Below are 23,922 nucleotides of genomic sequence, written 5' to 3'. Positions count from 1 at the left end.
GCCTAAAATCATTCAGTTTAGACTGGAGTGAGGTGAAACCAGAACAAAGTTGTTATTAGCTAGCTGATAATTTTATGAAATTGTATATGGCAGAAAATTAGGCTATTTGTTATTTTTTTTAATACTATTTTTTAATATTGATATGGTTATATACCAAAACAATTATTTGTAAATAGTGTAAAAATGAGGAACAAAAGAAACAAAAATCAAGGTATCGAAATAAGATAAGCAAAAATTACAAACTGTTTCTTTGAATTTATTTTAAATGTATTGTCAGTATTGCGCTTGCAGATCACGTGGGTAGAGTACTTTTTACTGTGTATGTGTGGATGACCATGTCGGTCAGCCACCACCGAAGACCATTTTTGACCCAGGAAAAACCCTGAATATGGAAACAAGTTTAACTAATCAGTTAGTAGGGGAGAGCGGGGCACAACCTGACAGTTTTTGACTTTCTCAGTTTGTGTAAATCCACTTTTAGTATTTAAGTATTTATTTTTTCCCACATTAATTTCACACGTCTAGTACAATTTTGTGGTTTTGTTTCATTAATACAGTGTGTAAGGCGGCTGAAATCGTTCCAATGAAGGTCGCTGCGCGTTCGATCTTTTAAACCGGGCAAAAGGGATTTAATTCCAATTCATTTTTAATCTGACTCCATTTATCGCAATCTCGAATTTAGGTTAGAATGCCAATTGGTTATTTGGTCATTTATATTTAATAGTTAACCACACATTTAATTATTCTGTTTAACCCTTTGTTGAAATTATACCCGTTCGTGATCTACTAGAGATAGTTAATAATTCCGGAGTAAATCAGAATAGATCAAAATGTAACAATTTATTGACAGTCAGGTAAATGTATAACGCCAATTACATAAGCAATTCAAAGATAATCCATACATAACACCAAATACTCTGCAGTAAAGAGTAAAATATGGATACCTGATTTAAGATTACATAACACTGAGCATCTGTAGGAGACACTCAGCGTTGTGGACTCGACCATGTAAAAGTTTGAGCCCCGATCTTTCTGCCACATCGCTTTAAGTACTCAGACCAGACAGAAACCTCTTTCAAATGGGAACTAGTTAACAATACGAATTTACATTTAATCACTCTCAAATGCCTGTTTTGACAAGAGACCAAATGGCTAAAGCCACCCCCAACATAATATGCAAAATATCTCTAACCTCTTAAAACCTTTATCATTTTTTGGTTTACTTCTGTGGAGATGAGATCTTTGTACAAGTCGCACTGAGACATTTCAAACGCTATCAATTATGTATAATACTGTATAGTGAGAATTGACATTAAACCAAATAGATTTTGGATGAATTCTGGAAGAGAGGAGATTCAGGTGAAAGGAAAGGCATGTAAATTCAAGTCGTTCTAAGGCCTAGTCCACACGTACACGGGTATTTTTATAACCAGAGTTTTTCCTCCTCCGTTTTAAAAAACAATCGCGTCCACACAAGCAGGGTTTAAAACAAATCTCTGTCCACATGAAAACGCAAAACCGCGCTATGATTGGCTGCCTGATTTCCACATGGGTCCCATCCACGGCACCGATGCGCTGAGGGATGCCATGGGCTCAGTGAAACCCTTCTGCAAGTTTACTTTGGACTCAGTGACAGGTAGCTAACTGTACACAGGGGCAGGGCCCAAGTGGACTGAAGCTTCACACATTTGCCTTACTATGTTGTATTATTGCATTCTGGGGCCTCTGTTCTGCAATACAAAGAGATAACGGTGCATGTATCTGTATACATGTGATAAGCGCTGTTAGCAGAGTTATTAAAAGCTACGTCCGCCATTGCATAGACTCCACTCATGTAAACAAAAGCGGTAACGGCGCACAATCTGACGTCAAACAAAGGAGAGAACGGCGCACACTTCGACTTCACAAGCCGAAATCTCCGGTTTCACCGTCTACACGACAACGCTGTAACCGGAGTTTCTAAAAATCTTCACACTGGCCGGAGTTTTCAAAAAAGTCCGGTTTCAGTTTTCACCAGTTTCACTCCTTTTTTTCTTGATTTACTCTGAAAGAATGGAAGTGAAATGTGACAACATGCCCCGTAGATTGGGTACATTGTAACATGTGAGGGGCACATTGTAACCAAGCGGCAACCTCCTGCAGTTTCTCTTGAAGCAAATACGGAAGTGACTTAAACTGCAATTCATCGACTGGCCACTAGGGACAGGCTCCAGAAGGGAGCAGAATCTCATTGAGCCCCATGTTAAAATGCCCAACTTTACAGTAGAAAAAAACATGTTTACAGCCTGGTACAAATTGTGGTTTTGGTCTAAACTGCTAATTTTGCCCTTCATGACAACTGTGAGGGGGGTGAATTTTTTTATAACTCGTTTGTTTACATTATATGAAGCATTAAAGTTCTGCATAATTAAGGGCGTGGCCACTTCGAATGACAGGTTGATAGCCATTTATCTGATGTCTGTAAGTCATCGCGTCACTTCAGCTCCGCCCACGTCCCGCCTTTTTGCCCATTTTCTGTTATCCGGTAGTGACGCGCGATGACACGCTGCCAAGATGGCAACGGCCAGCTCGTCCCGATACTTTACGCTTCAAAACTGCTCATCAGAATCCTATGGGTGACCTACGTCCATATTTTTTTACAGTCTATGATTGTAACATGTGAGGGGCACATGACCAAATGACAGCTAAAAATGTTATCTGATATAATCAAAAAAATATCCAAGACAAACTAAAATATTTTGTCAATAAAATACAATTATTAACTTTTTTAAATAAAATAATTGAATTTTTTTATAATTAAAAATTATTAAACACATCGCTAAATACAGCTATACAGCATAGTTAAAAACATAATAAAAATGAATCATTTCTGAACATTGACTCTCAGTCATTATTCACCTTTTTCTCATGGTTTCTCAATAGAATTCATAAAAGTATAGAATATAATAGCATAGTTCTAATAGGGGCTCATTGTAACTAGGGTTGGGTACCGAAATCCGGTTCCAATATGGCACCGGTACTTATATAACCGGTATGTACCGGACCGAATCAGAACGCAGATTTCGGTTCCTCATTTCGGTGCCAAAATTCAAACGTGCTTTCGCGTGCTTTGGCTGCACCGAGCCAGAGACAGACGCTCAGCGCTCGTCACATCACAACTCATGACAACTATTCAGTGTTTTCAACCACATCATGTTTATTCCAGGTTTCAGACATTTAAGTGCTCATAAGTACTAGCAACAAAACACCCACTGATGTCTATGGAAGCGGCAATGACAATCCTTTCAGACGGTTATAATTTGACTAACGTTACATGTTTTATTCACATCAGATACATACATGCACATTATATAGTAACCATATAGTTTACTCTATTCTTCTTCCAGTTCACTGGTCACTTACTTTCATGTATTTCGTGAGACGAGAATTAACTCAAGTGTTGTAAATCCGACAGATCCGATTCTGAGGCATAAACTAACATGGCGCCGCCCATTGCGCTTTATAGATCAACTAACACACATTCACTCACACATTTGAACATCAGATAGTTCGTGACACAGTTAAGAAGTTTGTGAATATTTTGAATAAAACGAAAAAGCTAAATAAACCCGATACAGCTGAGCTGTCAGCGCTATTGCGGCTGCTGTGTGTCATGTGAGAAACATGACGCGTCGTCATGGAAACAATAAGGCGATGCGTTCTAAAATATTTAGCCGGAGAATATGATCATATTTCAAAATAAAGCTGAAGCTCGAAGCTGGTTTGTAGCAGAGCAAGAATACAAACGACTGCTGTTATTACTGTAACTGTTATTCAGAGTTATATTAGGCCTGTTGTAGTTGGGTTAGGTGGCTATTAGGTTTTACTGTGAATTTGTAAATAAGTAAATTATAATTTGTAAATAAGTAAATTGTGTTTTGTATTTATTTATATTCATACATTTAAGTATACATTAAACTTTTAATAAATGGTTCAATTTAAATAAAAAATAAATAAATAAAAAGCCATTTAATGTCATCCACCTCGTTTTGTGGCCTTTTTTTTTTTTTAAGTATCGGTTCAGGCACCGTTTAGGCACCGGAACCGTTTTAAAAGTATCGGTTTGGCACCGGAATCGAAAAAAACCCAAACGATACCCAACCCTAATTGTAACGCAGTGTTACAACGCACCCCATCTGCGCAACTGATTAAACCCTTCTCGTGTCTTCTGCTGGTTAGATCAACATTAAAGAACTATCTCAACTGTTAAATAACAGACATAACAACTAGTTAATAACAACTGTAAATACACTAAGTTTCGTCATCCTGGCATGTGTGGAAAGTATTAAACCATGTGTGTTACAACTAACCGCGTTAGGTTGTGACCCGCTCTGCCCTAATATCAGATTTAGGACTGATATAGTTCCTAATTGGATAGCACATAATTACTGAATGAAATTAAGAACTAATAACAAACACATTTTAAAGAATTATGAATTAATTTCTAATCACAACATTAACGTGTATGAGATGTGAACAATTGTCTGTTTTTACTCTCAATGTGGTCATAAAATGCATCACTAATTACTCAAGTGTTACCTAGTCACTCTTCAAGAACTATTTTAGAGAGGAAAAAGATGTTTTTCACTTTAAAATAATGTTCCAGATTGATTACGTCTCAGATACATAATAATGTTGTGATTAGTTATTGGTAATTCTTTAACTGCACTTGGTTGCAGAACGCGCGTACGGCCGTTGCCAGAAGCCATTGTAGTTTATAAAGTTGGACATTTTTCTTACAAAATCCCATCGCTTCGCTTCAGAAGGCATTTATTATCCCAATGGAGTCGTCGTATGGATTACTTTGATGTGTCACAGTTCAGGGTGGCTTAGCAAGAACACGACGAAGGATATGATGATAACAAACAGTCTTTAATCCAAAAGCAAGCACCGATGAGTAAGACACTGTTAACACAAACAGTAACCGACCAAGAACTGAACAAAACAGGGAGTATAAATACACATGGTTAAATGAGGGAACTAAACAGGCACAGGTGGAGAAAGATTAACTACTGGTAATCAGGGACTAACAAAACAAGACCAGACAAAACGTAATTGTGACATTAGGATGGATGGATGTGCTTTTTGGAGCTTCAAAAACTCAGGCTCTATTCAATGCCATTACAAAGCTTGGAATAGCCAGGATATTATTTAATATAACTCTGATTGTGCTCAGCTAAAAGAAGAAAGTCACATACTGTACACCTAGGATGTCTTGAGTGTGAGTATTATGGTTTCAATTTAATTTTCCTTTAAATCTAGCCATGGAACGAAGAAAAATATTCCTTAATCCATTTTTTAATCCATCCACTTGCGATATTATTGGAAATCCCCAAGTCATTCCTATGGGACGTTTTCTAAAACATGTCTGAGTCACAATAACAAAAAAGGTCCAGGAAAAGGCTCAGTGCAGCAGGTGCTCATTCTACAACACTATGTAGAAGTTCTGAGTATGAAGTGCATTTAAGATTGTTCATTGCTTGAATTGGTGCATTCCATGCTTAGAAAATTGAGAATAATCTCTCTCATGCCCACACACTCTCCCTCCCTAGGAATTGTTTTCATTTGATATCTTCGATTCAGATTTCGTGACCCAAGTACAGTCTGTAATGCAGGTCATTGAGTCAAATGTGGGCTGAATACCACAGTCCCAGCATCCTTTAGCTCTGAAACTGCTCCCTGGTGACTTCTTCCCTCTCTCAACAGCATGGGAAGCATGTGAAGCAGCAAGCTGCACCAGAAGAGAGGTGGAACACTGATAAGAAAGGACACTCACAGGCATATTTGAACATTATGCACACTGAGCAGCACACAAATATGAGACAGATGACATGTGAAGTATGCACACATGAACACTCCCTCACACAGACAAATGTGATTAGTTTGCACTCAAACCTGTCTTGATCACAGCATGACCAATTTGGCCTTGTTTCAATCTAAATGCAGGCTGTTGTTGCTTTCATTAGCAACAGAAAATGTACCAGTACAATATGTCTCACTGAAGATCTTCTTATCTAAATGTGAGAGACAAACAATTACTACCAATCAGTTCACTTCAAGTACCGTTCTAACCAGCTGGCTCAGATAAATCAAGAGGCCTAGTGAAATCTATTGACTTGATATTAATAACCAAGGTCCAAAATGACAATGGTGAGTGAATTGAGAAACATGAGAAAATGGGAAAATGTATCTATACATATTACATACAATATACTGTATCAGTGTTTTTTATGTTCTTGAAAGAAGTCTCTTGCTCAACAAGGCTGCGTTTATTTGATCATCACAATACAGTAAATATTGTGAAACATTATTATAATTTAATCATATTTTCTATTGTAATGTATTCATGTGATGGCAAAGCAGTCATTACTCCAGTCTTCAGTGTCACATGATTCTTCAGAAATCATTGTAATACTGATTTTGTGCTCAAGAAAGTTCTTTTTTTTATCAATGTTGAAAACAGTTGTGCAGCTTTATATTTTTGTAGGAACATGATAAAAACAATTCAGGATTAAGGTAGATGAATAGAAAATTTATAGTATCTACACCACTTTAGCTGACTCTGTTAAGCTACAAGCCAAATTAATTGACAACTCTCTCTCTCTCTCTCTCTCTCTCTCTCTCTCTCTCTCTCTCTCTCTTCTCTCTCTTTCTCTCTCTCTCTCTGGCAGAGACAATCAGGGTTGTGTGAGTTTGTACTTGTTTAACCTACATTGTAAGGACCAAATGTCCCCACAAGGAGATCACCTACATTGTGGGAAATGGATTAAAAAACGTACTAAATGAAGACTATTTGAAAATGTAAAAATGCAGAAAGTTTCTGTGATGTGTAGGTTCAGGTGTAGGGTTAGTGTAGCGGGATAGAATATACAGTTTGTACAGTGTAAAAACCATTACCTCTATGGAGAGTCCCCACAAAGATAGCGAAAACGTGTGTGTGTGTGTGTGTGTGTGTGTGTGTTTGTGTGTGTGTGTGTGTGTGTGTGTGTGTGTGTGTGTGTGTGTGTGTGTGTGTGTGTGTGTGTGTGTGTGTGTGTGTGTGTGTGTGTGTGTGTGTGTGTGTGTGTGTGTGTGTGTGTGTGTGTGAATTAATTTGGGCGATGGTATGATGATAGCCCAGAAACCTAGCGGTAGCAAATCTAATTTGCAGCCAGGGCGTCTAGCAACTCTTCGTTGGCTTGCGAGCTGGAAAAAACAAACTCTAGTCAGGCCAATCACATCGTGTATAGAGTCGGTGGGCGGGCTTAACATAATGATGGCAGAGTTGCGGCGGTTCCGTGTGCTACTCGTAAACAAAGAAGCTGGCAAACAGCGGTCTTTCGAATTGGCTTTGGCCGCGACTCTGGAAGACTTGGAGTTGAGCTTTTCTTTGAGAAAAGAACAAAGAACGGCACTGAAGTCATATTCACATAGACAGTATATTCTTAAAAAAGGAAGATGTGTTCAGAGTTTTGCCGACCGGATACGGCAAAAGTTTAATCTATCAACTAGCTCTGCTTCACCTTCTTCGTTGCTCTGGTTGGTTGTAGCGCTATCCTATTGCGTGCAGAGGGAATTTGAAAGACATCCGTTTATCCCGCCCCTCGGATTGAGCCCTGCCAATGGTGTGTTCCCAGACCCAACATCTTGATGTGGGTCTGGCTTGTCAGGGTAGTATGATGAGAGATTAATGGCAGATTGAGGCTTGCCCTGTAAACACCTATCTCCCAATTTCATAGAGGAAGAACAAAGAGGGCCTCTGACAGGTCTTACCACAGCAGCAAACTCAACCTGCCGAAGGGAACAACACAACTAAAGCTGTCACAATCAACCTTGACTTTCTAAAAACACAAACTCCGTGGGATATACCTGCATGAAGGCACAACGTTTGCCCACAGCGCATACTTAATACAAGAAGCAAAAAGCCACAATTGTTATGTGCCTTATAGTTCAGCACAATTAATTATGCATTTTTATTTGTGGCTTTATGTGTGTTTTATAATTAAAAAAAATACAACAAGTCTATTAGATTAAGCATCTCAATGCTCATGCAAGCTGCATCAGATCATTTATGATGCATTCTCATTAGGTTTTTAGTGTCATAACATAACTCTCTTCATTTCCCCACACTAGCTCTGCATCCCATGACACAGACAACGTAACGTTTTCCACGACAATTCCAGTAATCTGTCTTATCTGAGCAGTTATTTGGTAAAAACGTACCCTAGGGTGAACAAGCCATTTGTCTTGGCTTGTTTTCAAAATGTGTCTTACTGCTTTGTGAATGCTAGGGTGGTCATGCTTCATAAATATCACTTCACAAGAGTTGAGAAACAGCCTTGTCTATGGTCGAGGTTTTTAAGAAAGATAATATCACTTGAAGGAGGTGATTCCAGTTAACACAAATTGATGGCAGGTTGTGATTTTTCTTCTGAAGGGCTGAGGGGTGGGAGGTCCAGAGGGACATAAATCATCATTCAGATGCTTAAATGCAACGAAACAAACAACAAAAAAAGCAGAAAACAAAAGTGTTCTGTTATGAGCAGGTTTAGGGTTAAGGGATATAATATATGAATTAAAGCTGCAAGCAGCGATGAAAGGGCCCTCGCACACGGGGCCACTGCCACTCGATGGCCTCAGGAAAACAGCGAATAGTGAGCGATATGCATTTAAGCAGTTAAATATAGGAAAAATACAGCAAAATCATTTTGATGTGCCACACTTCCTTCTGCCAGCAGGTGGTACTTTGACTATAACTGAATATTGGCATGTAGATGTCTTCAGGTCAGGACTATTATCAAACATGTTAAGTTTAGGGCAGATCGGACATTGTATGCCTGAGTTACAACAACTTCCTGTTTCGTGGCGTTAATCACATAAATTAGCACTTAGCCAAGTGTTGCTTGATTTAATGTGTTTCTAGCATGTTTGGTACTTCATGACATATTTAAATGAGTTTCTGGGAGTGAATTACAGTGTAAAGCATGCCATTTCCTGTTGCCAGCAGGTGGCGCTATGACTAACTGAATATTGGCATGTAGATGTCTTCAGGCCAGGATTATTATCAAACGTGAAGTTTGGGGCAGATCAGACATAGTCTGCCTGACTTACAACAGCTTCCTGTTTCATGGCGAAACATCAGACTTTGTCAGGCCGCCCTTCAGCAAAATCTTCACAATTTTACATCGCCATGGCCTTAAGATTAGACCGACCAAACATGATGTTGTTAATCACCGAGTAAAACATGGACTTTCCTGTTGCTCACAGGTGGCGCTATGACTGTAACTGAATATTGGCATGTAGATGTGTTCAGGTCAGGACTCTAAGGAAACAAGTGAAGTTTGGGGAAAATCGGAAATTGTATGTCCGAGTTACAACAACTTCCTGTTTCATGGCGAAACACCGAACTTTGTCAGGCTGCCACGGACACGCCCTTCAGGTAGAACTCAAGACCTTCGCAATTTAACATCACTAAGGCCTTTAGATTAGACTGACCAAATATGATGTTGATCTGATTAAATCTCTAGGAGGAGTTTGTTAAAGTACAACTTCTGGAAATCTGAAAATTTGCAACAATTTTGCAAAGAAAATTCAAAATATCTCACTTCCTGTTGGTTTTCAGATTTCATACCAGGAGACTTTTTTGTAGGTATCGGGCTGTTACATGTGTGTACCGAATTTCATACCTGTACGTGAAAAGTAGCGGGAGGGGCACTTTGTTGAAACGTTGTAGGTGGCGCTATCGGCCCATTTTGCCATGCCTAATTCTGAAACTCATGTGTAGATGTCTTCAGGCCAGGACTCTTATCAAACATGTGACGTTTGGGGCGTATTGGGCATTGTATGCCTGAGTTACAACAGCTTCCTGTGTCGTGGCGAAACATCAGACTTTGTCACGGTGCCACGGACACGCCCTTCAGCGAAAACTCAAGATCTTCACAATTTAACATCACCAATGCCTTAAGATTAGACTGACTAAACATTATGTTGTTCTTGTTAAATCTCAATGAGGAGTTAATCACAGCTTAAAACAAGGCATTTCCTGTTTCCAGCAGGTGGCGCTATGACTGTAACTGAATACTGGTATGTAGATGTGTTCAGGTCAGAACTCTTATCAAACATGTGAATTTTGGGGCAGATCGGAAATTGTATGCCCGAGTTACAAAAACGTCCTGTTTTATTGTGAAACAAACAATTTTGTGAGGCCGCCACGGACACGCCAAAAATTTAACATCGCAAAGACCTTTAGACTAGACTGTGCAAATATGGTGTTTATCTGATTAAATCTCTAGGAAGAGTTTGTTAAAGTACAACGTCTGGAAATGGCAAAACTGCAAACATTTTGTAGAGAAAATTCAAAATTTCTCACTTCCTGTTGGGTTTTCAGATTTTGCACCCGTGGTCTTTTTTGTAGGTATTGGGCTTTGACATGTGTCTACCGAATGTCATACTCGTACGTGAAACGTAGCTCGAACGGCGCTTATTTGAAATTTTGTATGTGGTGCATTTTGGCACGCCTAATTCTGAAACCCATATCAGACGTAAATTTTCACCACTTTTGACGCGTGTGCAAAGTTTTGTGAGTTTTCGAGCATGTTTAGGCCCTCAAAAATGTGATTAATTTGGGACAAGAATAATAATATGTTGAGCAATTCCAATAGGGTCCTCACACCATCCGTGCTCGGGCTCTAAATATATGGAATGTCCTCATAATGACAGGTGCACCACCAGGTGTGTGTGTGTGTGGTCCAGGAAAACCCTACATTATGAGGACAAAATGTCCCCCAAAATGATGGCAATATCTGAAATCCTTGTCCGTGTGGGGAATGGAGATTTTTTTCTGTGATGAGTAGGTTTAGTGTTAAAGGGATAGAATATACAGTTTGTACAATATTAAAATCATTGTGTCTATGGAAAGTCCCCATAACATGTGTCAGTTAACTATTTTCAGTTCCTGTTTTACTCTTTCACTCTATTGCGTCTTTGAAGCGATGTTTACAAAGACAACTTTTTCAATACACTAACATAGACTGTGACTTGTAGAGGAAGTGGTCACATCAGGTCTAACACAGGGTGACAACAAAACAGGACGTGATCTAAATTGTTCCAGCAATGTAGCTCATGGTGCTTATATATTTTATCTTTGCATCTTAGGCAATTCCTGTGTGATTTAGTTGCATCATAGCTACGTAAGATGATTCACACTACATTTTAAAATATATTTAGTGGAAATGTACTGCTTTGATCGTAAATGTAACCACAGCCACAAGAAGGCATTATTCAATCAAGCAGCATAAAGATGGTGTTCTAAAAGTTCACCAAAAAAAAAAAATTCCAAAATTCACAAACAGACTGAAATCCACCGCACAGACACAGTACAAACAGACACACAACACTTTTTTTTCTGAATTTCTTTAAACACGCTTCCCTTTAGTCAGACATCAATAAGCATGTTGCATTTGGTAACAATTCATATTAGGACAATTGCACATTTTTGTACTGTATTTAAAGAGATGTGCTGTGCCCATCTATAAATATTATAAAACAACTTATGCCAGCAGAAAGAGGTGCTCTGCCAAAGGTCAATCTTACAGCGACTCCTTTATATTTCAACAGTTTCCAAGTAGGTCTGTCTCAACAATCTGATACATCTCATTTTTGGAGCTCTACTATAGAGGAATCCAAAATGTGCAGTGCTGTGCGTCTTTCTTAGAGGATTGAGAAACGCCAGAATGTTGCTTATACTGTATAACCCTTCCTCATTTAGGACTTTTGAATTACTGAGTGCAAATGAAAGAACTCCTTTAATGACAGATAAAGGTAAATGGTAGGCCTTTAAAAAAAAAGTTGTTTATGTCCATTATTATTGTAATGTTATGTGCTTTGAAACATGAGATCTTCTTTATGCATTCATGTGTTTTGGAGATGTGGCTTCATCGGATCTTTTGTATTCAAATCTAACTTGCTATTACTAGCCTCTCCGAAATTGCCTACCCTACCATGTGACATGGCCATATGTTGATGAAACGTCGATTTTTAAGGGAGAAAGACAAAAGGCAGGAACCGCAGGCCAAGATGAACTCTAGCTTTTGTGGAAATCCTAATTAAGTGCTGATGGAATAGTGGAATAAAGTACATTTCTAATATCTATCTTCATCTATCTTGTGGATAAAGTGTCTAACCCTTTTAGACAAACTACATCATATGTACGGGAAAAAGACAATCCATCACCACGAATAAAATATTCTGAAATTTGCTTTTAGAGGTTATAAAACAGGTCATTCAACTTTTTTGGACACTGGCTCACGTCTGCTTTCTCTGGGAAAGAATAATAACATTTTACATTAAAGTAAATACCCATCCTTTTCTTGTCTTTCATTTGAATGACTTTTAATTACTGCTTATTGACTTTGGTCACAGAAGCATTGAAAATGTAATACAGCCACTTAGTCAGCTGCACCACCCTTCCAAACACAGACAGCTCAATCAACAAAAGCTGTAGTTCAGGGGGTTTTATGTTTCATTAACTGCAGATTAAACATCTTTCATACCAGTGGAGTGAAAAGGAAGTTACGCTGAGAAGGATAAATACGTGATGTGTGATGGAGGGTCATTGATCGTCTCAGACAATACATACAAAATTGACGTTCTGTAAATATACTGCATCATGTTCCTCTGGCAGTGCTGTGAGAGTTGGATTCAATACCTGTACAGAAAATCTAAGAGTGATGCTCGTGGACCATTTGACATCATCCCCATTTGCCTTGTTTTGCCTGATAAAAAAGGTAACTGGGAACTTATTTCTCATACTTTTACATCTCACTTAATATTTCACACTTACAAATATTTCTGGTTATTGCAACTTTATATCTCACAAATGTGACTTTATGTCACTTGCAACATTACTTTGCCGGCTGTTTTGCTGTTATTCTGGTGTACTGACTCATTCCCTAAGCTGAACAGCCAATCAGAGTTCTCTCGCTCTCACTGGCGGCGTTTCTGCTTGAATCGGCCCAAAAAAACACAACAGCGTCCGACTAGAGCCAACATTACCGAACACACCTAAAAAAGCTCGGTCGACACTCAAAAACGGCGGCTTGGTGCGTCCCGGGCTTTAAATTAGAACACTAAAAGAAATGTTGTTTCAACCACGTCAGTAGGCCTACACACCGTTTTTCCAAGTTCAAGTCCACCAACGTTAATCTACTCTCCTGACTGCTTTGTCGGACAAAACGGCAGATTCGGTGTTGTGATTGGTCAGATCACCTGTCAATCAAACTCGCGGCGAAGAGTGAATTGTGTCGATTTCTTGTAATCGTGTATAGACTTGTGCTGCGTTCCAGGCAGGTTTTTGAGCCCGTAAATTACAACTTCAAACCACGACTCACGACTTTGTAGTGTTCCAGGCAAAGTCACGCCAAACTGCCTGAGCTCAAGGAATTGTGTGGTCGTTAGATGTAAACAAAGCGTTGCGGACCGTATGCTCATTTACAAATTACAATATTTTATATCGCCAAAGGTGCTTACTCCTTGCTTATTTGAGGGAAACGGAGGAGAAAAACGGCGCAGACGGCAAGAAAAGCTGTTATACCTTTTATTTTACGTTATTTGTATATTTGTTTCATAAACACTGCATCCGTGGGGGGCTGCCATTGTTGCTTCGCGGGCTATGTGACGTCAAAACTCGTAACTGGGAGTACATCGATCTGGGAAGTCACGGGTTTGGCTGCCGTTCCAGTCCACTTTCACGGGTAGAAGGTTGGGAAAACACGGGTTACGGGTTGCCGGCATCGGTCGGCATTACTGGGACCCGCCGCAAAAAACGTCATATTCGCCGTTGGGGAAAACAAGCCATTAGAATGAATGCACGTAGACCTTGTTAGACGCTTTATCTTTACTCTAAAACTTCAGATAACTTTTCGGGACTGCACCAAGCAAAAATAAATCGTAATCATTGCAAAGAGTAAAGATAACGCGTCTAACAAGGTCTACGTTCATTAATTCTAATGCCTTGTTTTCCCCCGCGGCATATGGCGAATATTACATTTTTGTGGGCGTTCCCAATAATGCCGACCAAGTGTGACTATGTGACTAGATGTCTCAATTTAATTTGAACTTGTAACCATTTTAATGGGCTCATTTTGAATATCTCAAAATTGTAATTTTGTCACAACTATTTCTCATTTATTTTATTGGAGTTGTGACTTCAAATCTTGACGTTCATATTTGTGAATCACGTCAAAACTAAAAAGAAGTGCTCTTTGAACACAACCTACACAGTGCATGTTATCCTGTGTCAACGTCTGCTCTTTTTTCAGAGTGAATGTGGGATATTTAACCCTTCAGATTTAGGTTTCTTGACCTGAGCCAGTTATTTGTGATCACTCATGTATTGTGCATTTTTACAAGTTATCTGGTACATGACATTACTGTGAACCATGTAACACTTCCTTTGTACAGCTCAGTTAGCAATGACACCAAAAAGCCCCCCCACATGCAAACCTCAAAGAAAACCACAATGTTCTCTATTCTCATACATACAGTGTTGATGTTTTATGTAGCTGGTGCATGCATGGATTTCAATAACACTACGTATGTTGTTAAGCATCAGACGTCAAAAATAAGCACAAGGCATACCACAAGACGGAAGCAGACAAATAATCCAGAAATATCTAGTTGAATGACATTTCAAAAGCTGTGCATTCTGTGAGTGATTGTCTTCAGAAAACCTTGCAGAAATGTCCAGGCCATATGCAACAACAACAAATGTCCAAAGATGAGAAAATGAAGTGTATAAATCTCATAGTCAATTATTAAGTTTTAGTAAAGCAACGTATAAAATGGATAACATATATTTTGTCAACTGCCACCCATTATGTTATGCATAAACTAGTACCGTGCTACTTAAACTCAGGGCCAGAATTCAACTTTGAAGGCAGCATGTCAATCTTGATCATTTAATGATAGAAGCGTATATAGTTTGTGTACTTTCCATGTGCTGCTTTATTTCTTCCTCAAGGATGGATTATGATCATGGAAGGCGAATGGTGGGCTGGGGCTTTGGAGCTACTATCATCACAACACTGTCATAAGTGACTGTAGGCCTACATCTGCATTACAATGCTTCTGTGACAAAAGTCAATAAGCAGCCAGTAAATATGATTATACTTAAATGATCATTAGATTTTTTTGAGTAAAATGCTGATCCTTGTAGGGGCTGGGTTTTGAAGTAAGTTATGTGTCTTAACAAAATGTCCATTTTAACACATATTAAAGGGTTAGTTCACCCAAAAATGAAAATTCTGTCATTAATTACTTACCCTCATGTCGTTCACCCGTCAGACCTCCGTTCATCTTCGGAACAGAAATGAAGATATTTTAGTTGAAATCTGATGGCTCTGAAAGGCCTCTATTGGCTCAATGGCACATTACACTCTCAAGACCCTCAAAAGGTACTAAAGACGTCGTTACAAAGTCCATCTCACTACAGTGGTTCTACAATAACTTTATGAATCAGCGACAATAGTTTTTGTGCGCAAAAAAACCCTAAATAACGACTTACATAGTGATGACGATTTCAAAACACGGCCTCATGAAGCTTCGAAGCGTTATGAATCAATGAGCCGAATGATGATTCGGATCGCGTGTCAAACCACCAAACTGCTGAAATTTGGCGATTCAAACCGCTGAATCGACTCGCTGATTCATAACGCTTCGAAGCTTCATGAGGCCGTGTTTTGAAATCGTCATCACTATGTAAGTCGTTATTTAGGTTTTTTTTGCGCACAAAAACTATTGTCGCCGATTCATAAAGTTATTTTAGAACCACTGTAGTGAGATGGACTTTGTAACGACGTCTTTAGTACCTTTTAAGGGTCTTGAGAGTGTAACGTGCCATTGAGCCAATGGAGGCCTTTCAGAGCCATCAGATTTCAACTAAAATATCTTCATTTCTGTTCCGAAGATGAACGGAGGTCTGACGGGTGTCGAACGACATGAGGGTAAGTAATTAATGACAGAATTTTCATTTTTGGGTGAACTAACCCTTTAATGTTACATGACATAATATATATTTTTCACTGTCAGGATGTGCTGCAAACAAAACAAAAAAAAGCTTAAAGGGTCAGTTCACAAAAAAATTATGTATGAAGTATGAAGATGAACCATGAGGGTGAGTAATTAAAGCTACATGTAGGCTAGTTTTGCATGGATTTTCAGAGGACCAGACACTGACCTTATGCAGAATAAATGTTATTGTTAATGATTGTTCGTTGAAATGAGTGGCTTTTTCATTTTGAATGGGTGACTTTTTAAAGTATATTCCAGCTTTAAAAATTTTGATATGTTAAGCAAAGATGCCAAACGTCGGTTTTGGCGTTTCACTGTTAAATTCATCTTTTACACACACACACACACAGGCCTATATTCATGAGATACACAAGTCATCTTTGCCTTGAATAACCCAGATACAATTTTGGCGAAACGAACAAAGGGCAATGAGTGTAAATTGTGTAGATAAATATTAGCCTAGTATGTATTTTATGGGGAGACATATATGTGTCAACTTGCAGTGACAGGAGGGTGCAAGACTGCGCTCTAAAGCTCGAGGGCGGAGTTGGCAAACAGCTCTCGGGGAAAAACTTGAGTCAGTTTAGTTGAAACGAAGGGCAACTGTGGACTACACACCTCTCGCGAGCAGAAAAACACAGGGCTGATTTTGCGGAAGATCGCATGTGTACCGAGCTCAGAAGAGTCGAAATGTATCCTAATCCGAGACGCGATTTGGAGATTTGAGACGCGTAACAGCGCATGGGACATACCTGAGGAAAGTATGATCGTGGGATATTTGACATCAATTTCACGCCATGCATCTTGAGCGAGTGCAAAGTGACCGATCTGATTTGAACATCGACCTGCATGTGAGAAACAAATCGGAGAAGATGATGGACCCTACCATCCCGGTCATTATGTTTATATTTGGCGTGGTCGGGAACGTTATTGCTATCGTAGTGCTTCGAAAGTCACGGAAAGAGCAAAAGGAGACAACTTTTTACACCCTCGTGTGTGGACTTGCCGTAACTGACCTCTTGGGCACGCTGCTCGCGAGCCCTGTCACCATTGCCACCTATGTGAAGGGCGACTGGCCCGGTGGGACGGAGCTGTGTCAGTATTCCGGGTTCATTTTACTCTTCTTCTCTTTGGCAGGTCTTAGTATTATCTGGGCCATGTCCGTCGAGAGGTACCTCGCCATCAATCATGCGTATTTCTATAACCACTACGTGGACCAGCGGGTGGCAAGTTTGACGCTCGCGGGGATCTATGTGTCCAATGCTCTCTTTTGCGCTCTTCCCAGCATGGGACTGGGATCCGTGAAGCGCCAGCGTCCAGGAACCTGGTGTTTCATCGACTGGCATAGCAATGACAGCACGGACGCCACTTTCTCCTACATGTACGCCGGCTTCAGCTCCGTCCTCATCCTCGCCACCGTCGTTTGTAACGTGTTGGTGTGCGCGGCTCTCATCATGATGCACAAGCGCTTCGTGCGCAGGACCTCGCTGGGGACGGACCAGGCGCGAGTCGCGGAGATCAGGCGCAGGCGGAGTTTCGCGCGTCTGGCTGGTGCGGAGATCCAGATGGTCATTGTTCTCATAGCCACGTCCGTTGTCGTGCTCATCTGCTCCATTCCTTTAGTGGTAAGTGGGATTTGGTGGCCTTTGGGAAACAACAGCGTACTTTGAGCATACACGGCTGGGGGGGGGAAAGAGAAAAAACTTGAACTAGGCTAAGATGATCTGCTGGGCTTAGCTCATTTTGAACTGATCTCACTTAAAAGTCCATGAATTCACACAATTGTTTAAAATCGTATCAAACCTATTTTACAATAACATTGCAGTGTAAAAACTGCAATTACAAGCGAAAAGTATGAATTACATTATAATCTAACCTACTGAAAAATGTATATTAGATTGAGCAGTGCATATAGACTATATAGTTTTACAGTAATATTTTTTCTTTCATGAATTAAAAATATGGAAAAAATTACAAATCTTATCTTATCCCGCCCCTTATAAATGGGATGGGCTACTCATTTCCTGTGTAAACCAACCATCACTTCTTACATTTTATTTAAAAAGCTTTTCTTATTTTGTGAATTTTCATATTGGCCTTGCATCGTACAGAATCAGTAAAGTTTCAATGTCTCAACAAGGCTGGTATATTAACATTATATCATTTCAAGATTCTTTATTGTCACTATACTTTAAGTACAGCGAAATTAGAGCAATCCTTACAGTGCTATATATAGTCTAAGTAGATTAAATCTAAACCAATACACACAAAACAAGTTTGGTCAAATTAATGACAAATACAGTTAGGGTCTATAAAATATACAGTCAGACAAATCCTATCCCATAATAGATGTTGTTATGTTCATATCAGGATTGTTTCAACCCTAGTTTGGGTCAAATATGGACAAACCCAACCATTGGGTTTAAAATGTAATTTGAAATTTTCAATAGTTTTTCCATAATTATTTGACCCAACCATGGGTTGAAACAACCCTGCCTTTTTAGAGTGACATAAAGTGAAAAGTTGTAATGGATAAAAAGCCCGTAAAGGTTGTCTCACACATTCTATGAGTCATCTATTTTCTATTGATGTTCACTGCATGGGATTTGTATCTATATGATCTGTATACCATGATGACTTTATCATGTGTTGACTCATAGTGGAAAGACATAACCAGAGTATCTGATATCAGTGCTCATATCAAGATTGTGTTTGGTGTCGGAAATCAATGTAGGGTGACCATAGATAAAGTAGTAAACAGATAATGTCTTGTTTCCTGTCTAGGTGCAGGTGTTTGTGAATCAGCTGTATCCCTACAGAGACACAGCAGCAATGCTAAACCCAGACCTTAAGGCCATCCGAATTGCCTCTGTCAATCCCATTCTAGACCCCTGGATCTACATCCTGCTGAGAAAGACGGTCGTGCAGAAGATTCTAGAAAAGGTCAAGTGCCTCTTTTGCCGTATCGGTGGGCGGGGTCACGGGAGGAGCCCTTCGGAGTTCAACTGCAGTAATGGTGTCCACAGCTCATCGTTTGTGTCTCGTGATTTGCCGTCGCTGGTTCTGCCCGAGCATCCAGAGGTGATCAGCACGTCACAGACATACTTGTATCCCCTGGAGGATGGACAGGGGATGGGCTGCTGTGGTGACTCCGTGCAGAGCAGGACGTGTTCGACTTCAACCGAGCAAACCCTTCTGCAGGATTCTCAGGTGGAAGACCTCAGCAGCGGAGAAAACAGGACAGAAATAAGCACGGACTTTGTGAAAACACGTTCGTGCACACACTCCGATACAAATGAAGCGCAGTGTTCCAAGCACCAGCCGCTGCAAGTCACCTTTACAGATGAGACTTTGAGCTTCGAAGAGAGAAGCATATGAAACATGCTGAAAGTGAGCCTGAAAAACTCATGTCAGGAGGGGGAATACATTTCAGGAGCTTAATGTGAGCATTGTGAACAGAATGAGAACTACTTGGAGCGAATATGGAAGGAAAAAAATCCTAAAAACTCATGAGATTAAAATGATAGGATATTTGAGAGAAAAACAAGCAGGAAAAAGAATGTTGCTACATGATGGGGTTCTGGAAAGGGTGAAAGAGCGGAGGAGGATCGAGAGGCAAACTGCCTTTGTTTTCTGGTTACTCATAATGCATTTTAAAGGAAATGTTTTGTTGAGCAACAGGTTATCCTGCATTTTCTAGACAACGAGGCGAATGACAGAGCTCTGAAAATTGTGTCTATATTGGAAGTTTCAGCAGGAAAAGGCTATTCGTTTTTGACTAGATCAAAATTGCATTGACTGACTGATTTGATTTTTTTTCTTCTGAAATTCAGACTCTTGATTAGATCTGAAAAATGTTAAGTTCCCTTTTGCAGACATTCTCCATTAGGTCACAAGTTCAAGTAACCAGTGTGCCTTGTAAGCTTTTCTTGTGCTGAAACTCGTGGTTTAAAATGTCCCTTTCCTTACGTTAAGGTGACCAGAACACTTCATTTCCACTGATGCATAAAAAAAAATGGTTTACTATTTCAAACTTATATAAGATGTAGCTAGACGCAACTGTACAAAATATGTACAATATTCTGTGAATTACCCAAGCAATTTCATATGTTTAATGACAGTAATACCGTCACAAAATATATCGGTAGCATGAACACATTATACACAGCATATCATTGTCAAGAAAGTTAAGGAGGTGAAATTGTGAAAGCTATCAAGATATCGAATGTCTTTTGAGGTCATACGTTTTGCACTTTTAAATCTTTGTAACCACTGAAAAATTCAAGCCGTCAAAATCGATCACTAAGGTCTTGATCAGTCAGTGGTCATCAAGGAGGAACCATTGAGTTCATCTGTACATATTTGTGATGTTAAAATGTGAACAGCGTCTCGTTGTGATGCTCTTATTTATTGTAGTTGTTTTGGACAATCTGTGGACTGTAGTTATTTCTTCTCTGTGAGAAGGTCAGGTTTGACATAGTTCTATGTTGAAGCAGTTATATGGTTTTTGTTTCATTTCACATTTCATATATGTATAAAAACAGTATGAGACACGATTCAAAACTACTTAAGCACCATCATCTGCTGAATGTATATAAATGATTCAACATTACTCTGTATGTTTTCACCATTTCATTTGTACATTTGCAAACACATGAATCTCACGTTTCAAGTTTGTCTTGCTTATCACCTCGATGTGACCCTTCAGAATGTGCAATGGCCAGCTATTTTATGCTGAAATAAACTCTTGAGTTGAAAACAAATTGAAAATTGAAAACAAAAATCAGTATTTGTTGTTGCACTCTTCAATAATAATATAAGCATAGAAGCATCAAAATAATTGAATGATCCCAGTCCTTCAAGTATTACGAATGAATTTATATATATCAGACTATCACAAAGTCTTTTTTTTTTAAATACTACTGCCATCATGCCATTATTCTGAATAAAATTAAAAAATAAAATTCTCTACTTGCTATCAAAATTTAAGGGGAATGATTATCAGAAACATTTTAGAACTTTTTGAAACCCTGTTTAAAAACGGTAACACTTTGTATGGGGAACACATATTCACTATTAACTACGACTTTTGCCTCAATAAACTCCTAATTTACTGCGTATTAATAGTTAGAAAGGTCGTTTTTGTAGCTTTTAAGTTTGGGTATTGGGTAGGATTAAGGGACGTAGAATAAAGTCATGCAGAATAAGGCATTAATATGTGCTTTATAAGTGCTAATATACAGCCAATAGCCTAGTAATATGCATGCTAATGAGCAACTAGTAGAGAATTGAACCCTAGTGTTACCAACAAAACTGTGTAAAGATGTAATATTTAACGAAATATTTTCTCTTACATCTTGCATTCAAACAAAACAATAGGATTTAAAGGATGAGCAATGTATTATGTTCAGAGCAAAACAATTAACCTAACGGATGTGTTCGCAATTTGTAAATAATTACTGATGAGACAAATCCAGACTAAAAAATGTGTACACTCATCCTATTCAAAGTGTACTGGAGGTCACTGGATCTGTATGTGGAAAAAGACAGATGACCCATAATGACCCAAAATATATTTTCAAGTATTTCCAGTGTGTCAGCAATCCTTGTGTCTACTTTGTTCAAAAGGGCCAGAGCTCATTAGATTTTAAAAAGAATAAATGACTGGTCAGGGTAAGTTAGACCTTTTAAATTCTATAAAGTCTCATCTCATATATCTTGTTTTATCCACATCCTTAAATATCAACTCTGGCATTCCTTTTGCTTTGTGGTTCCAACTAAACCAGTCCCGTGAATCACTAAGGTATCATCATGATCCTTACACGATGATGGATACAGAGGGACAGATCCGGAGACCTTCCCCGACTGTAGACATCCCATAATTCCATTAGGTCATGAAGGGAAATCAGTTCAACTCTCCGCTGCAAGTATTCTCAGCATTAATCATGCATTTGCTATGACGTACAAACTGCCACCTGTCCTGGTACCTTACATATACATAAATAAGAACTGACAAAAGCAGTCCATAGGATTCGTCGGTTCCAGCCACCTAACTAAATCATCGTTAGCGAAAACGTTAGTATCCTCATTTATTTGAATGAAGCATCAATTAGCAGAGGATTAGCAGGAGGCAGAAGGATGCTGGAAGCATCCGCCAGGTCCCACAGGTGCCGAATAAAAAGCATTAGAGACGTAAATCCCTCGGTTTGCAGCCCACGCACACAGCTGGACAGTATCAATGCAGATATGAATTCCTATGAATGATGCGGTTAGTGCCAGTAACAGCCAATCATCAACATAAAATGTAAGGCTTGTTACAATGGAAGTGCATTTTCAGCATTTCCACTACACTGCTTTCCATTGTTTTTCTATTTAAACAAGAACTAGACTGATGAGTTTGACCATTGCACGCGTATTTTGCATCATCTCGTTAATGACACAGTGTTTTATTTTGATAACTATAACCAACCCGCAAATGTCATTAACTGATTAAATAATGCAATTTGGAGTCATTTCTGGATATAACATTTTGTTAAAGTCCTCATGAAATTAAAATCGGTCTTATTTACTTTGTTAGCCCACATTACAGGTCTTAGGGTGAACAATTAATCCGTGCAAGTTAATACACATAAAAAAATTGTTTGCCGTGGTAATATTTAATCAAAATCTGAAAAGTAACTTCCGGTCTTGAATGGCGTTCCCTTTCCGATGACGACTATGCGCCGGCTTGGGTTTGAATATCCTTAACCACTCCCCTCCAACCGTTAGTCTGCTATGAGCGTGAGATGGAGAGGAGGAGCGCTGAAGTGAAACCCTGCCCTCTATTCAATATTCCGTTTCGCTTGGAAATACATCACAGCACTGAAATAAAATCAGTTGCAACTTCCGGTTCACTGGGACTTTAAGCCATTCAAATGGTCTCCTAAAGGTATCACATATTTATCCGCGTTACACCCAAACTTTCACAACTTTATGATGCCAATATTAAAGGGGTGATGAATTGAGAAATCAACTTTCCCTTGACCCTTTGATGTATAAAAGTTCATCGTGATATAAGAATTTCCTGTGAGTTTCAGAGCTGAAAACTTCCTTGTTAGTCAAAGAAAAGCTTTTATTGACACCAGGCCTAGAAAACGCTCGATCTCAGAATATATCGACCATTGACCTCATAGAATGCAGAAACGCCACCTCAACAGATAAATATGTACGTCTGATTCTGTAGCCCCGCCCATCGACTCGTGGAGCTAAACGGGTCGCGCTACCGAGCAATAAACATGCTAGTTCCAGCTCATGTGCGTAAGACATTGCGCATTTGTTTGCGTCATTTCACCATTTCGCTTTAATATTCAAAGTCTTACAGTAAGTCTTACAATATAGTTCACACTGGGATATGTACTTTTTTTAAGTAGGCCTAGTCTCTTATGCTGAAAATGCTGCTCACTTTTCCCCAGGATTTTTTGATGAATAGAAGGTTCAAAAGAACAGCATTTCTCTGAAATAGAAATCTTTTTTTTTTTTAAATCCTAAAAACATTGTTCAACACTGATGATCATAGATGTTGGTAGAGCATCAAATCATCAAAGAATGATTTGTGAAGGATCATATGACACTGAAGACTGGAGTGATGATGATAAATTCAGCTTTGATCACAGGAATAATATTTCACAATATTGCAGTTTTTACTGTATTTTTTAATCAAATAAATGCAGCCTTGGTGAGAAGAAGAGACTTATTTTAAAAACAAGAAATGTTGATTTCTTTCAAACATTAAACAGAGCTTTTATTTAGCCGGCAATACAATTTTGTTTTTTGTATTCCATTCGACGGTGTAGAAAG

General features: G+C 39.0%; 1 protein-coding gene across 1 annotated transcript; it reads left to right on the top strand.

Moving 5' to 3' along the window:
• Positions 1–16,671: 16,671 nt before the first annotated feature.
• On the top strand, positions 16,672–21,030 carry ptger4b (prostaglandin E receptor 4 (subtype EP4) b). The gene is made up of 2 exons (XM_079815754.1): positions 16,672–17,711; positions 18,871–21,030. The coding sequence occupies exons 1-2, from the start codon at positions 16,884–16,886 to the stop codon at positions 19,462–19,464; spliced, it is 1,422 nt and encodes a 473-aa protein (XP_079671880.1). The 5' UTR covers positions 16,672–16,883; the 3' UTR covers positions 19,465–21,030.
• Positions 21,031–23,922: the final 2,892 nt, after the last annotated feature.

Source organism: Gobio gobio (assembly GCF_949357685.1).
Source record: "Gobio gobio genome assembly, chromosome: 4".
Lineage (NCBI taxonomy): Eukaryota > Metazoa > Chordata > Actinopteri > Cypriniformes > Gobionidae > Gobio > Gobio gobio.
This window is presented reverse-complemented; position numbering and strand designations above follow the sequence as displayed.